The 16,950-nt window shown below is 51.6% G+C and overlaps 1 protein-coding gene across 2 annotated transcripts in view; it reads right to left on the bottom strand.

The window, feature by feature from the left end:
- Positions 1-2,694: 2,694 nt before the first annotated feature.
- The window catches only part of ST8SIA5 (ST8 alpha-N-acetyl-neuraminide alpha-2,8-sialyltransferase 5), a 55,161-nt gene continuing 40,905 nt past the window's right edge, over positions 2,695-16,950 (bottom strand). Inside the window, exons 5-8 of one of the 2 annotated variants that reach the window (XM_033087417.1) lie at positions 16,513-16,657; positions 12,678-12,790; positions 11,809-11,901; positions 2,695-10,667 (exon numbers count right to left, since the gene is read on the bottom strand). In XM_033087417.1, the coding sequence (XP_032943308.1) occupies positions 10,199-10,667; positions 11,809-11,901; positions 12,678-12,790; positions 16,513-16,657 (820 nt within the window). In that variant the 3' untranslated portion in view covers positions 2,695-10,198. The remainder of the gene's footprint in view (positions 10,668-11,808; positions 11,902-12,677; positions 12,791-16,512; positions 16,658-16,950) is intronic. The other variant, XM_033087418.1, reaches the window with a different exon arrangement.

Here is a 16,950-nt window from a genome sequence, read left to right on the forward strand (position 1 = left end):
CCTGGGCTCCTTGGAAGGGCAGAGAGCTTTTCTCTCCAGGGTGAGCAAATCAGTAGAGCAAGAGAGAGACTTTTTAAGCAATGCCCCAGCTCCACGCACAGATGGAGTGTCTCCACATACCAGCAAAGGACGTCGTGGTCTCCCTCTTCTTTTCCAATGAGAAAGGCTCCATGGAGCACAAAGCCATGTGATTCGGCGTCTGGGAGAGGAAAGCAGGGCAGGGACGGCGCTGAGGAGCACGGGAAGGTCATGGCTGTGTGGCCACTTTGTCTTCACACACCACAGGCCACTCAGGGATGAGTGGATGCCACCAACAGTTCAGGGACAAGCTCCACGGGCTACCTTCACATGAGCCCCTAGGCAGGGCCTTCTGGAAATGGACATCAAGCCTGGCTGAAGCCGTGCCCAGATGCTGCAGGGCAAAAGGTTTCCGCTGTCCTTCTGCTGACCCCATTGCTGTGTTGGCTTCATTCTGGGACTGAGTGGCAGGACATTGACTCCAACCTGTACCACGCAACCACCCAATGTATGCTCATGGAGCTAGTGTTAGTTTAAAAAAATATATATGTATACATATGTTTCACGGTTCAAACAATACGGCTTTGAAGAAGAGTTATAGCTTTCTGAAGGAAGGTCCGTCAGGTCCAGAAAGAAAATTTGTAAGCCACCACGACCCGGCCACACCCCTAAAATGTGTGTGCAGAGTGTGGGAGGAGCCCCAGAGAGGACTAGCTGGCCCCCCAAAGTGACCTTGGATGCAGGAACTTGTTCAGAAGCCAGCCACGGTGGGAACCAAGGGTCCTGCTGGAGAAAGGTGCTGGAGGGCTGGCTCCTGGGTGGGCTGGCAACAGCTGCCGCTTGGAACCCCATCAGGCTCTTCCCAAATGGCCACAGCACCAGGGGGCTGGCAGCACAAGCTTGATGCTCTCCACACTCTCATGTTGCTCAGAGCTGTGGCCTTGGGTGACTCTGCCTCCCCTCCCACCCCACCAGGGACAGCCACCCAGTGCTATTAACTCTTGGGTGCTCAGGGCTTGGAGCCCAGAGAAAAATGAATATGAAACAGGCCCCTCCACACAGATACTGGGCAGGGCATGAGGCCAGGAGTGATGCCCAGGCCTGGACCAGACCCCAGATCAGCTGAACAACCTGATCATCAGAGGGATAAAAGCACAGGGCCTAGGAGACACAGCAAAACATGGTCACCTTCCCCTGCCCCTGGGGAGCTTGGGCACACAACAACAGAGCACCACCTCCCATCCCGTGTGACTTGGGGCATGACACTGTCATGTTTCTGGGCCTCAGTTAAGTAGGGATGCCCCTGTCTGCCCCGCCCTCTTCACAGGAATACAGCGAGGCCAGGTAAGAAAAAAGCATGGTGAAGGAATTTATAAAGCACAAGTGTTGACCGTGCAGGGGAAAGTCGTATTCCTCAATTCACAAGTAAATCCAGGCCTGAGTCACTGCAGAGCCAGCCCGGCCCCAGCTTAGGGCCTGATCACCACCTCCCACCCCCACCTCGCCCCCACAATAAGGACACAGCCACCCAGCAGAAGGGCAGAAAGAGGCTGCCCTGGGACCGCCACTGACCACACTGCAAGTTCCTCTGAAGGGAGGAAGGTGAAAGAGACATGTTTCTGCTCCTCCTGTCCTTTTTCTTGGGAGAAGAGGAGGAAGAGAGGGAAATGTGAGCCCCCAAAGAGTGAGTTTCCCCATCGCATTTACCCTGCATCATCGGATAATAAATGATTTCACCTACCGGAACTTCAAGATAACTGAGGGCGAACCTTTTAAGCACCAAGATTGCAATGAACGCGTTGTGTTTGGGGATGGTCGGGGATGGAAGTAATTCTAAAGTGGCTAAGGTGCTTCTCTGCCTTCTTACAGTGTGCTGAACAATGTTGGACGGTTTTCATACCTCAGCTTGGTGTGGATGTCGCAGAGGGAACTGATCTGAAATGTTTCGTTTCCCTTTCAGTTATTAGGACATATTTTCCCCTCCACTAAATGATCATGTGGTGTTTTCTGAGACACATAGTTTTGGTCTTTTTAATGCCATTACTATTAAGCTATTAGCTGCCACTTCTGCTATGTCTAGCACCTTTTGTCATTCTTAGTTTGCTTGATTATAAGAAGCCAGAACCAAGTGCACTAGAATTGAAGTTAAAATGAAAGGGGACGCCCTGAGGGACGTGCTGTTAGCAAAACATTTGGTCTTTGGTACGGAGTTTACAGCATCAATTTGAGGTGCTGAAAATTAATTTTACGTCACTGAGTCCCTGGCTCCCTGGAGGTTGAGTGAACTCACTGGATATATTGTCCTGGGAAGTGAGGAGTGCTTGGACCTTGTTTCAGTAAAATAGCAACCATTTCCTCCTTTAACAAAGTCAAGATGTTCAGGGGTTTTGTAAACTTTTCTCACTGGGACCACACAGCTGGGGGCATCTTCGAGGAAAGGGCAGGGGACTTGTCTCCAGTTAGAGGAAGAAGAGATTTAGGCAGGGACCAGGTGCTACCGTGTTTCCCCGAAAATAAGACCTAGATGGACCGTTAGCTCTAATGCATCTTTTAGAGCAAAAATTAATATAAGACCCGGGTTATGTAAGACCGGGTCTTATATAAGACCCGGTCCTATATTATAGTAAAATAAGTCCGGGTCTTATATTAATTTTTGCTCCAAAAGACGCATTAGAGATGATTTCCAGCTAGGTCTTATTTTCGGGGAAACACGGAAACTAGCTGGTTTCAACTTTCAGAAGGGAAAGTGGGTAAGGAGGGAAGAACATGATCCAGTGGGTGTGAATCCAGCTCCAGGTCACTCAGTTCATTTCTGTGGGACCCTCCTTCTGTTTGTTTTTTGGGGGGTGGAGGAAGCCAGAGCCCTGCGCCCAGCTTTCTCCCCTAGTGGGCCAGGAACTCCCCCCACAATTCTAGAGGATATAAAACTTTTACCCCAAAGCTGAGCAAATTCTTTAGTTGAAGAAAATGAGCTACTTGGTTGCCAAGGGAACCATCCCCCAACTGGAAAGAGAGACAGTCACTGATTTCTGCCTTTGGTGCCGAGAGCTAAGTCATGGTCGTGTGTATTTCTCTTTCTTTTCTTTGTTTTTTAAAGAGAAAAAGGTTCACAAAAGAGACTATGCAGTGGAAATATCCAAAGTGTCATAAAACATGTGCAAAGCTTTTGCCTCTTGGGACACGGAGTCCAGCTGTCCAAGCAAGACCAGGTCTGCTCTGACCTTCGGCAAAGGCGCCAAGGCTGCCGGAAGCCAGGGACTGACCCAGGACAACTGCTCGAGACAAACACAAAAATCAGAATTCTATTATAGGGACACTGAAAACAGTTTATGTCATTGGAGAACAGCTAGTACCTAAGCGATTCTATATAAAATAAGCCGGTCCCCAAAATACAGACACTGTACGATTCCACTTATATGAAGTACGTAGAGGCATCAGGTCCACAGAATCAGAAAGCAGAAGGGTGGTTGCCAGGGGCTGGGAGAGGGGGACATGGGGAGGTGAAATGCACTCTGGAGATTGGTTGCGTGACAGTGTGAATATACTGAACATTACCAAACTGTACACTTAAAAATAGTTAAGATGGTAAATTTATGTGCGTTTTACCACAATTAAAAATGAAAACAAAACAAAACACAAAAACAAACCCAGAAATCTCTGATAATGTCAAGGCCAAAACAGGTCCTGTAAATGTCACAGATTCCTGAGCAGTGAATTTGTGATGCTAGTTTAATAGCGGGTGATGTGGTGCATTTATATTTATAGAAAACACAGAAGTTGGGTCGTGTGCCAGATTCTTGTTTTCACTCTTTTCTAACTTAAGACTCCAGTCTGAATTGTGAGCCGGACGTCGTCCCCTCACCTGGCGGCAGCCCCTGAACCACAAGCGGTGCAGAGTGGTTCTCCAGCAGCTGTGCCTGCCAACGTCACCTGGGACGCTGCGCCAAGCCGATGCCTTGGCATCACTGCCCTCCCCCGACAGGCCCCGAGTTCAGAGCTGGGGTTTTAACAAGCACCCAGGGGATTCCGATACAGGTGATGTGCACTCCCCCCTTTAAAGAACACACTGCTGTATCACGATGCCTTGTAGGATGTGAGCGACCTCCAACACTGCCCTGCTTTGACCAGACCTCCAAACACCAGTAGGCGCACGCTGGCCTTGTCTGACCCTGCGCCACAAGCGGCCTCCTCGAGGACGGGTGCCTCGGTGGCTGGGAGAGGCCAGGGTGTGTGCTAAACTCAGACAGCACCATCCTCTGCCCCGCCCCAAGAAAAGAGCCCCACGGTCTTGGCCTTCCACCAGGCCTCTGGAGCACACGGTTGGCAGAGTTTAGCTCATCTCTTTCTCAGCCAATAAGTAACACGTTCCACTTGTTTTTTGTGACACTATTGATAAATCCCTCATGCCAACTTGCACCTCAGCACAGTGACACAAGATCCTGATAACTCTATACGGTTTTGAGGAGGGAAGATAAATGGAAGGAAGGGAAAAAAGAAAACATCCTTCCCTTCTTTAGTTTAAACTAGAGAAACAGGGTTGGTTAGCAGGCAAAAGGGATGAGCAAGAAGATTGTAATGGGAAACAAAGAGGGTAACAGAGACACGGTGAGAGAGCCAGCAAGCCACCAAAACACAGACAGTTCAGCCTCCTGGGCCCCAAGCTCCCCGAGGATAGGCGGTGGAGTCTGAGTAGCTCAAGCTTTCCACAGAAAAGGTACTAGGCAAAAAAAAAAAAAAAAAATACAGAGGACTCTCTTAAGCTGATAATTTCACAGGTGTTACTCAGGTTATTAACAGGGTTTCCTGACCCGTGGAGCCCACTAGGTAACCGGAGACCCCACTGCCACGTAAACATGTGTCTATGTGCCAGTGCTGGGGGCCCAAGATGAGCCAGATGTGGCGGCTTCCCTTAGCGAAAGGACAAACCCTCAGCCAAGGACACAGGATGCCCACGCCATGTGCCATGAGGATGTCCTAACAGAAGTCAGCGACGGTTGGGGCAGAACAGAGGAGAGGGTGCCCAGCTCAGGTTCACAGAGGGGAGGACACAGGACATGACTTGACATCATCTTCAAGAGTGACAGAGTAACGGGGAGGAGAGAGGAAGGCAGAAATGTGGGGCCAATCCCGGCATTTGCAACAGCTTGGGCACAGGCACAGGCGGAGTATGGGGATGGGGTGGGAAGATGGCAGGAGGGTCTCTAGGAAGTGAGTGAGCCAGCGTGGGCCGTGCCCTACCTGACTCAGTAGGGAATCTGGACTATATGGTACAGGCAGGCAAGGGACTCCACCAAAGGGGTTTCCAGAAAGTAATTCTCTAGAAGCAGAAGATCAGTCAGAGGGCCTGAGTTGAGGGCAGAAGAGATGCAGGTAGGGAATGAATTCAAGGGACATTTAAGAGTTAGAATTGACGTGATTTGGAAAACAAAACAACCTAGAGGGTGAAGGAGCAGGAAGAACCACGGGTGACCCAGGTTTGGGGTTAAGTGGCCAGTGGTGGGGTAGAGCCATTCACCAAGGGATGACCGGGGAAGGGAGGAGGCAGAGGGAACCTGCAAACACTGGGTGTCTAGTTAGTGCCGATTACTGTGCTGGGCATCGTGTAACCCTAATCCACGTAACCCTTGTCACAACTGGTGAGGCTGGTATCCTGGCTTCGTTTCTCAGATGATGAAACTGAGCCTCTAGGGGCTTCACAGCTCCCCGGAGGTCACCCAGCTAGTAAGTGGCAGGAGGTGACACGGAGTCCAGATTGTCCTTTTAATGATCCCAGTCGAGGACACATTGAGGTTTGAGAGGGCGTAGGTACAGGTGTGTAGGAGGCCACAGTGAGCACATTTCTGATGCTCTGAGGGAGAACCGGTCTGGAGGGAGGGGGTTTAAGATGCAAGGACAGGAGAGACTTGAGGCTGTGAAGAGAGAAGATTTCTGAAGGAATGTTCCTAGAAAGAGAAGAGAACCCTGAGGTAACTTCACAGAAGATGAATCAATAAAGGGGCCAGAGCAGGAACATTCAGAGAGACAGGGGGAAAGTTGGGGGAGAGTGGTTTGTCAGGAAACAAAGGAGAAGAAGACTCAAAAAAACCAGAGGCCACCTCTGTCACATGTCACATGGATGTCAAGGATGAGGCCTAAGAAGTGTCCACTGCTTTGGCGATTACCATCTTTCTCCCGCCCACCTTCAGAATTCAGGCTGGACTCTGCCATGTGCTTGCCCTCCTCTCCTGACAACTATCCCCAAGCCAGGACTTGCCAGCACTCAGCACAGCCCGTGGGTGCTTGTGGGCCTCCTGGTTCAGCATCTGGATACACCCACTGGACTGGGAGCTCCAAGAGGGCAGGGCCTACGTTTTGGTCATCACCACGAGAGTTCCCCAGCACCCAGCCCAATGCCTGGCACAAAGTGAGCCCTCAGTTAATATGTGTTGAAGCCCTGGCTGACGCCAGCTCTGTGCTGTCCTTTGATTGTCAGAAAGTGCTGCCCCTGCCTCCTCCCCATGCTCAGTAAAGTCAAGGGTGATGGGCTCTCTGTGGCACCAGGTGATAAGCTGGGCAGAGTTGCTGTGACAGCACTGCTGAAATGGTCTCAGAGGCTGCACCTGACCGTGGGTCACCTTCCCTTTTGCTTGGCTAAGCACCAAGTCATTTATTTACTTGTTTTTGCTGCCTTTCAACCCTGAAGCAGTAGGTTTAGCACAAAGGAAGATGCACTTTTGTTTGTGGCGCGTCAACTGCCCCTAAATAAGAATTTAACTGGTAGTCTACAACACAGGGTGGGGTAGTGAGGAACGTGACGGAGGCTTCCTGAGTCAATGCCCAAGTCTTTCTGAGCCTTTGAAAAACGTTTGTTCTACAAACTCTGGCTGCAGGAAAAAGAGCATGGCCTAGAAATCAGGAGATCGGGCGAGTCCCAGCTGAGGTACTAGCTGGCCATGGGACCTTGAGCAAGTCACTCAACATGCTGCCATTTAATGTGGGCACCTCTCCTCACCTGCAAAATGTGGATATGGCCTCAGTTCCCCTCCAGTGCCAGGACGGCATCCATTCTACTGTGGGTGGGTTAGTGCTACTGCCAGGGGCAGGGTTAGGGGGAGTGGGGCGCCTATAAGCGAAGACTGCGTTTTGGACCCAAGACAGCCTCCTGTACTCAGCCTCCCAAAGCAATTGTCCCTAGAGAGGGCTGAGTACCACCCTGCAGTGGAATCTCAGTCAGGATCCATCTTGTTCGACACTGGTTGGGAAGTGGCGAAGACAGAGGTTTGGAGCACAGGCTTAGGGGTTCTACGACATGGATGCAGCTTCCTCATTGGGTGCCTGACCATTGGCAAGTCACTGAATCACTCTGAGCCTCAGTCTCCCCATCTGTCCAATGGGAGCCTTCTTACCTAGGGAAGTCCTGTGACGATTACAGGAGATAGTGCCCAGAAAGTGCTCAGTCTAGGGCCTGACACAGAATGAGTCGGTAAATCTTAGCTATGATGATCATAAATATCATTTATGGCTTCGTTCCGAAAATCATGAATGCCTCAAAAGAAATTTGAGATTATAGAGACCCTAGAGACCGAAGCCTCTAGTTGTAGAGATGCGGAAACTGAGACCCTAAGGGAGAGGAAGAGACTTGCCCTAAGACTAGAGCAGAAATAGGACCATGAGTCATGTGACCCAGCTCCTACGTGGGGTGACTCCTCCTGCTCCATCCCCAGCTCTTACAACGGCCCTGGCTGAGGCAGACACCAGCCCACAACACCCTCGGCTGTGAGAACCCTGATGTCTGACTCACCGAGGCTTCAACTCCCAAATACTGCCCCACCTGGAACATAAACATTACGCCCAGGGCTTCCGGAAGTGGGTCTGTCCACAGCAGGCACTCGGTAGAGACCCAGGTATGACCTGACCAAGGTGACACCTCATTCTGTGCCTGTTTCCTTAAGTAGGACAAAATGGTCTTTAAGAGCCTTCTAGTTCTGACATTCCATGGTCTCAAGAACTGGGCTCAATTAACTACAGACGAGTGACTGAAAACGTCAGTTTACCAGAATCTTTCCCAGAAGCTCCTTCCTTGGGAGAAACAGGCAGAAGCCAAGAAAGCATAACCATCCATAACTGTCCTTGAGCAGTTTTTCCCGTTTTACCAAGGACTTGGGCCAACCTTGTCACCTGGCTACTTCCCTGCTGTGCAGACAAGCAGACTGAGGCTCCGAGCAACCAGATGGTTTCCAAGTTGGGACTGGAGCTCAGAAGAAAGGTGGAAGGTCAGCATGTAGAACAGCACTGTGCAAGGAGCACATGGTCTATAATGACCCACCAACATGAAACACAAGCCAAAGTGAAGTGGTTTCGCCAAGAAAGAGCCTGGGTCGTAAGCCTGGAGGCGCAGGATGGCACCTGCGCTCTCCGCTGTCTCCTATTGGCTGGGCCTGTTGCTCTGCCTGTAAACTAAGGTGATCAGATAAAAGCACGCTCCCGGCTGTGTTCTCCTGGCTCTTCCTCCCCCTCCTCAGAGCACCCAGCATTCGGGGCTGGATTTTGTTAATGATCTGCCCGCTATCCCTATTAGACAGAAATACCGCCTAGACAGGCAGACCCCAGAGACACTGCGAGGTCGGGTCCAGACCACCGCCGTACAGTGAATTGTAACCTTTTTGCTGGTGGAGGGTCTTGCCTTCAATTGGTAAAAAACACACAACATCTGTGAAGAGCTCAATAAAGTGAAGGGCAACAAAACGAGGTACGCCCGGAGTTGTCATCATGTCTTCCCAAGCCCACCCCCAGAGCAAAGCAGAACAGGCTTGTGGAATAGGCCTGTTTACAGGAGGGAGGGAAGAAAAGGAAGAAGAAGGGAAAGGGGACAGGAGGGAAGGGGGGGGATAGAAGGAGGGAAGGGGCTGACGTCCCCCAAGCGCTGAGTACACAAAGCTGAATTCTAAGGCAATTCACCACCGGTGTCAACTAGGCACAGCTGCGTTAATGATGGAGACGCCAGCGGGAAGCAAAGGGAATGGATTTCAGATGCAACATGGCAGGTTAAAGCCCTTTCAGCCTAGGCACAGCTGACTTCCCAAAGTGCAGGCCCTGTGGGTCCATATGCCTGCAGGCCACCAGGCTGTGCCATGGGGGAAGTCCCATCTTTACAGCAGACCCTTCAGTGACGCCGGTATCAGAGGCCATGATGTGCTTCCGTCCACTAAGCACTGAGCTCTCCAGTTACATGTCAGCACCAGCCAGCCAGAGCCTTACGATTCCTGTTCAGGAATGCGATATAGCAGGATTCTGCAGGATTCAGGAACAGAAAGAGGAATGGATCTTATAAATCACTCCTGGTTAAAACAGCCGAAAATAAGGAGACAGAAGAGGAAGCAAATCGCTCAGCACTTATTAAGTCGATAACATTGGCTTGAAAACCTTAGTGCAAGGGCTGGTCTGGTTTATTTCCTTCTCATCAAAAGATCAAATGCAGGATTGGATTTGGAGGCACCAAGACTGTGTGTGTGTGTGTGTGTGTGTGTGTGTGTGTGTGTGTATTTGAAAGTTGTGGCTCTCCTCAGCTGAGGGTATCTTGGTGAAGTTCCTAACACACAGGCCTTGCATTCCATCTCGTGATGTCACTTTAATGGACTCAGTCAGTTGGTGTGACCTTGGTTGATAAGCCTCTGGACCTCTCTGAGCCACTCTGTCTTCACAGGAAGGTCTGGTGGCTGGGTTGCCCTCTAAGCTCTGAGATTCTAGAGAGCAAATCAGGGCTGAGGCCTAGGTATAAAACTCAGGAACCCAAAAGTCTGAATTAAACCTCACACATGCTCACAGGTCCTGTCTCCCCCTTTTCCATTCTCTGTGGGCCTTCCTTCCTGTAGGTGACAAGGCCGCTACAGTTTGTGCTCCTTTTGGATGCTAAAATTGAGTGGAAATGTGCTTTATTCACTTGCAGTCCCCAGGGCCCAGATCTCTCATTGTGCTCAGGGCCAAGACACAGGGCCCAGGCTAAGGTCCAGGATGCCTGGCACAGAGCTGACTGCCGCAGCCCCCACCCCTGTCTCTGGGCCCACAGGACCCAAGTACGAAGCTGAACTACCGAGGGAGTGGCGGCGTTTCATCCAGGCCCTCGCACTGCCCTGCCCGGCGCAGGGGGGAGAGGACGGGTGAGGTGCTGGGTGCCGGGTGGGGCCGGGCAGCCTTCTTGCCCTCAGCAGCAGCTGCAGGTGCCCGTGTGCACGCGCAGGATGCCGCGGCTGTGCAGGTGCAGGAAGTTGAAGATCTCAGAAGGCATGGCGTGAAAGCCCGGGCGGGGCTTGACGTTGTCATAGTAGTGATGGGTGATGTAGAGCCCTGAGGGGTTCATGGGGAAGGCCCAGAAGCCGAACAGGTGCACCTCCTCACAGAGCTCCAGTGCCGCGGTGACCAGGATTAGGCCGGTGCTGATGCGCTTGGCTCGCACCCCCAGGCTGAGCCAGTAGCGCGACACGTTGACCAGGTACTGCGGGTGGAAGTAGTAGACGGCCTGTGGCGACTGGAAGTCGTCCAGCACGTACTTGACGCGGATGGACACATCGGTGTTGCGTGTGTTGTAGAAGGCGGGCAGCAGGACGGAGGCATTCTCATACACCTGCAGCACGCGGTAGAAGGGCCGCCGCCACTTCTCCAGCTTGTGGAACCTGGGCGGGCGGGTGGGTGCAGAGGGACAGGGTCGGCTGCCCACTCCCGGCGAGGTCCAGGGCCCTTGCTTCCCCCACCCCTGCACCCTGGGATCCTTTGAAAGGACCGATGGGCCTCACAAGGCCCTCCCTGCGTCCTTTCATCTCAGTCACCTCAACAGGTGAATGTCCAGCCTTCCTTGGGGACAGTTATATTTTTGTAAGTGAGGCAGGAGAGGACATTCTGAACCCAAAGTGACCAATATATAGTGTGTGGCTTCAAGGCGAGGGCAAGGCTTAACCCAAACTGAGGAGGCTGGCCCCGGTGGGTTCAGTGGGGAGGTGGTGAGGGTGTGCAGAGCCCTGGGGGCATTTACCTGTAGGGTCTTCCCCAAGATCCTAATGCAGGACGCCAAACCAGCTGCCTGTCCTCTCAGCCATACGCCTGCCCCCCCTCACTCACCTGTCCTTTACATTAAATGGCTCTCAAGTTTGCCTCCTCTTACACCTGTCTAATGCTCCTTCACTCTGCTGGCTCTGTCGGTGCTCCTGGGACTCTGACGCAATTTAACAGTTCCCCCTCCTCTTACCTTTCATCTGACCTGGATGGTGTGACTATGCCCAGGTTGGAGTTTTAACACATTAACCCTCTCCCCTGAGGCCTCCCAGATGGACAGACCCCAAGAGGGAGCCAGGTTGGGGGTTGAGGTCTTTGCATGAGGCTTCTCCCCAGTGTCACCTGGACACACTGGACAGGGAGCTGCCCACTCCCTGTCACACACTGAAAGCTCTGTGACCCATGCCTAGGTGAAGACAGTCTAGCCCAGTGCTGTCCAGAAGAAATACAATGCAGGCCAGATATGTCATTTTAAATGTTCTAGTAAGCACATTTAAATAAGCAGAAAAAAATGGGTGCAATTAATTTTTATATTTTATTTAACTCAATATACCCAAAATGCTATCATTTCAACATGCAATCAATATAAAAATTTAATGAGATATGGTCCATCCTCTTGTTCATATTAAGTCTTTGAAATCGGGTGTGTATTTTACACTTACAGTACATCTCAATCTACGCTAGCCATGTTTCAGTGCCCAGTAGCCCCATGTGACTACTGGGTACCATGTTGGACAGCACAGGTCTAGAAAGAGGGCCACTGACCTCTCTGTGATGATGCTGGGATTCACGGTGACCACATCTGTCTTCACCCCAACATCTGTGGTGTATTTCTCTGAGATGGGGGGTAGATTGCACCTGCAGAAGAGATGAGACAGCCCAGAGCATGTGGTCAGTCATTCCAGATGGAGGTCGGGCGAGGGTGAGGGGAAGGACGGGATGATGGTCACACGAGTTAGAGGGATGCAGAGGCAGCCAGCTGGGTGCAATCTGTGTGGCCTGGGCATGAAGGGGACAGTTTGACCCCTTGCCCCACCAACCGCAACAATTGTGAATCTATGACCCAGGCAGCTTCGACCTAAGCCTCTCTACTTTAAGCTTTTATTTTCAACCTATCTTCTTTACCCAACCTGAAGACATAAATAAGGATACCCAAAGAAATAAGAGGGGGCTCTACATAAGAAAGAAGAAACACAGGGTCCAGTCTCTAGCGTAGGGAAAGCAAGGGTGAAGTTCATACTGGTGTCAGCCACAAGGCTACCCTGGTTCCAAACGGTGCTTGTGGAAGAGTAGAACCCAACCAGGAAGGTGGCCGCTCAGACAGCCTCACCCACCAATCTGCTTGGCCCCTGGGAGATCTCTGTGTTTTCACATCTGTTGTGCCATTGGCTCCCATTCTGCAAATGTGGAGACTGAGGACTTGAGAGGTTCGACCTCATGCCCAACAGGGCAGAACTGGAGAGGAGAAGGGACAAGCCAGAGCATCAGGGTTTGCAGGGGTGGGGAGTGGGGGATTAATCATATAAAGGGCAGCATTATGGGGGTGGGGTACCACAGGGGAAGGCACGAAGGGGGAGGGCCATAGGGGCAGAAGCAGCAGGAGCAGCAGGAGCAGACCGAGGTGGTTCTTTTACCGGAAAACAAAGTCAGCGCTGTTGATCTCCCTCCCGCAGCGGCTGTTCTTTAGGATACCTCCGTTGCCCACCACTGCACACTTCTTAAACTGGGACCGGTAGTAGGGCATGTCCTGAGGAGACAGGGGCACAGCCTTCATCCGGTGCTCTTACCTCCATACCCACATCCACCTCCACTCCTCATGGCCCCATGAGTCAGCCTGGTGGAGAACATGAGAGAAAAGTGGTTATTCCACCTGCATATGAGAAAAGAGGTCAAAAGACCTATTCTCAGTTCCACAGGCCATTATGAATGAGCTGGAACCAGAAACCAGGTCTCCATAGCCTTTTTCAATAAGCCCTGGTGTCTAGAGAGAAGAGAGGACAGGTTATGGCTAGCCCTGCTTGCCTTTAGTTTTCCCAATGTTTGGAAGCTCAGCTTTTTTATCACAGCGAGTTTACATATTTTAATGATTAATGTACGTGTTCTGTGGGATGACAGCAGCAGAAATGAGGGCAGGGTCATCCAGGGACCAGGGCCCTAAACCTGGCCCTCACCCGTCAGGTCAGGGCGAGGGACAGACCCTCCCTCTGCTCCACGAGGAGGACACAGGACTGAGACAGAGAGGTCATCTGGACTGGGATAGATGCCAGGACTTGGCAGCAGCAGGGATAAGACACTAGGAGAGAGCAAGTAAGGCCATGTCAGGGGAGCATTGAGAGGCTGGGACGCCTGGCGTCTCTGCAAAGAGAGGGCGCTGAGCCCAGGGGAGCCCAGGACTTACACCGAGTGATAACATTCACGGGAGGTCGGGACCGAGCATCCCAGTGCTTTGACCTTGTCATACCTCAGGTGGCAGGGTTACCTTGGCCTGGGCATTGGCTGCCCACACAGCTCCCTGGACATGCTTTCCAGGGCACCACAGGCAAGTTGGCAGGAAAAAGCAAATAGTGGCCTGAGAGTTAGGAGACCTGGTTCTATCATGTCCCCACTCTAGGCCATAATCCCCTCATGGGCCCCCTGAGGCAGGTAGAAGTGGGCAGGCATGGGGCAGGAGGACAGGCCTGAAGTCAAGGGTAAGGTGACCAGCCATCCCAGTTTGCCCAGGACTGGGGCACTTGGCCCGGGATGCAGGACTTAACATTTGGTCAAACTGGGAAAGTCTGGGGAAGCAGGTTTGGGCACCCTAGTCAAAAGGCCCAAGTTCAATCCTGGGTTTACCCATCGTGAGGTGAGGGAACATAGACAAGTTTTTAGAGCTCTCAGCAATTCAATTTTGTACATTTTATAACATTTGTTACAAATTACAATGCTGTAATTTGTACAGTTAGGGTGGTAATGTGTGTTTCATGTGATTCAATGAGCTGATGTAAAGCAGTTTCTCAGCTTGGCACTGTGGACAGTTTGGAGCAGACCATTCTCTGTTGTGGAGGCTGACCTGTGCTCTGTGGGATGCGTGGCAGCATCCCTCGCCAAGCGTACCCCAAGTCATGACCCCAAGTCACGAAAAATGTCTCCAGACATTGCCAAATGTCCCCAAATGGCCCCCTGGTGGAGAACCATGGATGCCAAAGAAAAGCCTACCTACAGCAGGGTTCGGCCCAGAAGGGTCTCAGCAAGAAGACCAGGCTGTTATTATGAGGTGGCCCTGAAGGTCCCTTCCATCTGTGACACCGGGAGCCTACTGGGCAGGTCTGCCAGCACACACTAGCTGGCTGGCCCTGCAGGAGAGCGGACCCCGTCAGCACCTTGGGCTTCCATCGGGACCGACCGCCAGATGGGCCGTTGGAAAAATCACACTACGACAGGATCATGGGGAATGACACTGAGTCTCAAGGAGATGCTGCGTCATCTGTAGGAGACTGTCCTCCTTCATGGCCCGTTTTCCCTGAAGTGAAAACGGGCCTGGGGCCAAGACGGGGAAACAAGGGTGTCTCAGGACCAGTGGGGGAACCACACTGACTTTTACTAGAGAAAGGGGAAAAACAAAGTCATCTTTGGAGAGACCATCAGAGGCTTTTTATGTTCTCTGTCAGTGTTTCTCAAACTTCTGTAAATCAAAAATGACTGGGGGACTTTCTGAAAATACGAGTTCCTGGGCTCCATCCCAGAACCATGGAATCAGAATCTTCAGGGTGGGGGTAGGAGACTGAGAGGCTCTATTTTGTTTGTTTGTTTGTTTGTTTGTTTGTTTGTTTGTTTGTTTGTTTGTTTGTTTTAACAAACTCAAAGAAATACTTTTAGGGAAGTTCGGGACTTCTGTGTCACATGCTCTATCCAGGGGGTCTCAAATCATGGCCTGTGGGCCACATCTGACCTACCACCTATTTCTGCATAGCTCGAAAGCTAAGAATGATTTTATATTTGTTAATAGTTGGAAAAAAAACAAAAGAAGAATATTTTGTGACATGTAAAAATAACATAAAATTCAAATTTCAGCATCTCAGAGGAACTCAAGTGTTGCCACATTCACGTGTTTACTCCTCTCTATGGCTGCTTTGTGCAAGAACAATAAAGGTGAATAGTTGTGACAGAGACCAGATGGCCTGCAGAGCCTAAAATGTTTACTCTCTGGCCCTTTCCAGAGAACATTTGGCGATCCCTCTTGTAATTCTCTGGGACTCAGCAGTCCATACCCGTGGCCCTTTGCAGACCCATATGTCAAAACCAAGCTGTGTGTCACCCACCGGGATTACCTGCGTGAGGTACAAGTTTACCTGCTGTCCACCTAGTGCTCCAGGCCATGCAAGACCCACGTTGTCAACATGGCTCACACCAAAGCGTCCTCCACCACTGTGATGTGGGAGGGTCCATTTGACACCTCTCCACCTTCAGCTCCTCCCCGGCGCCCCCACAATGTCCAGTCTCACCAGTACACTCTGGTGCAAGGAACAGGATGCAGGGAACCCTGGGAAGTGTTTCATTAGCACGTCCTCGAGAAGCAGGGCAGCCGGGGCCCTCAGATTTCATGCAGAAAGACCTGAACTTGGCCCCACTCAGCATTTTTACAAACTAGACCCACGAGGTCCTGCCCTGAGCCCGGCACTCTCCAGGAGGTGGCTGTGAACACGTCCCACGGACTCTTCCTCGGCTTCAGAGGGTAAGCATCAGAATCTGTCCCCAGGGCGCCTTCTCTGAGAATGTGATGAGTGCATGTCGCTGAGCTTCAGTGATCTGAGTAGTTTGCCCACGTCGATCACTCACTCATTCTGTGGTTACCCCGTGACCAGGGAGCCCTGGATGAACAGCCTACCTGCAGATTTCTTATATGTGAAAGGAAAAACATAAATGTCTCTCTTCTTTAAGTCTCTGCTATTTGAGAGTTTCTGTTGTAAGCACCCAGACCTATTTCTAGTCGAAACCCCAGTGTTACAGATGGGGAGACTGAGGCCTAGAAAAACAAAATGACAGCTTAAGGTCATCCAAGACATGACCAAGCTTTCGGTGCTTTGCTTTGCATTGGTTGGTGATTTCTTGTGTACACGCAACCTTTGCATGGATGTTTTGGCTGTTATGCTGCCCTCGGGTGGGGGACAAATGCTTATCACTCTCCCAGATATCTTCAGGATGTCCTCTACAAACAACGCAACCACCAACATTCTATGACCACTTTCTTGCCAAAAGTCATTCGAATAATAGCCATTATTCGAATAATTGGCATTCATTCCATACAGAACCCCCCAAGGATCCCAGAAGATGTTCTACCAAGCCTAATGGCCAACCTGGGCCGGGACAAGTGGGGGCAGAGGGCAAAGCAGAGTAGTGCCAACCACAGCGCCATGGCCACAGAGGCCAGGCTGGGTCAGTCCCATTGCCCCCCCACCCCCACCCCGACCACCCTGCTCAAAGCGGCACCTTGGGAAACATGCGGAAAATCTCCTGGTTGATGTGGTAGATGCCGCTGGTATCCACCTCGTACTTGAGCTTCGTCCCCAGGGGAGTGTTCTTCTGGGTGGTGAAGAGGAAGGAGGGAGCATTGCAGCACCTGGACAGAGTGGACCTGTGGGGCAGGCGACAGATGGGAGAGACCGGTGACACAGGGCTGAGCAAGCCTCTTGAAACACAGAGGGGTCCCTTGGGGAGACAAGGGAGAACCATTTTCTCCCACCCACCCCGTCCCTCCCCACACATCTGTTCATACGGTCCCCTCCCCCTTCAGTACTCTTCCCAATGCCAAGGTCTTTCAGGGTCCAGTCACGTTTCTCAATGTGAACTCCCAGCTGCCCCATCCCCAGACCACACTGGCTTCTGCAGGCCTGGAGTACACACTGGGTCCTACCTGCTTCACCATCT

The sequence above is a fragment of the Rhinolophus ferrumequinum genome, chromosome 19, assembly GCF_004115265.2.
Source record: "Rhinolophus ferrumequinum isolate MPI-CBG mRhiFer1 chromosome 19, mRhiFer1_v1.p, whole genome shotgun sequence".
Lineage (NCBI taxonomy): Eukaryota > Metazoa > Chordata > Mammalia > Chiroptera > Rhinolophidae > Rhinolophus > Rhinolophus ferrumequinum.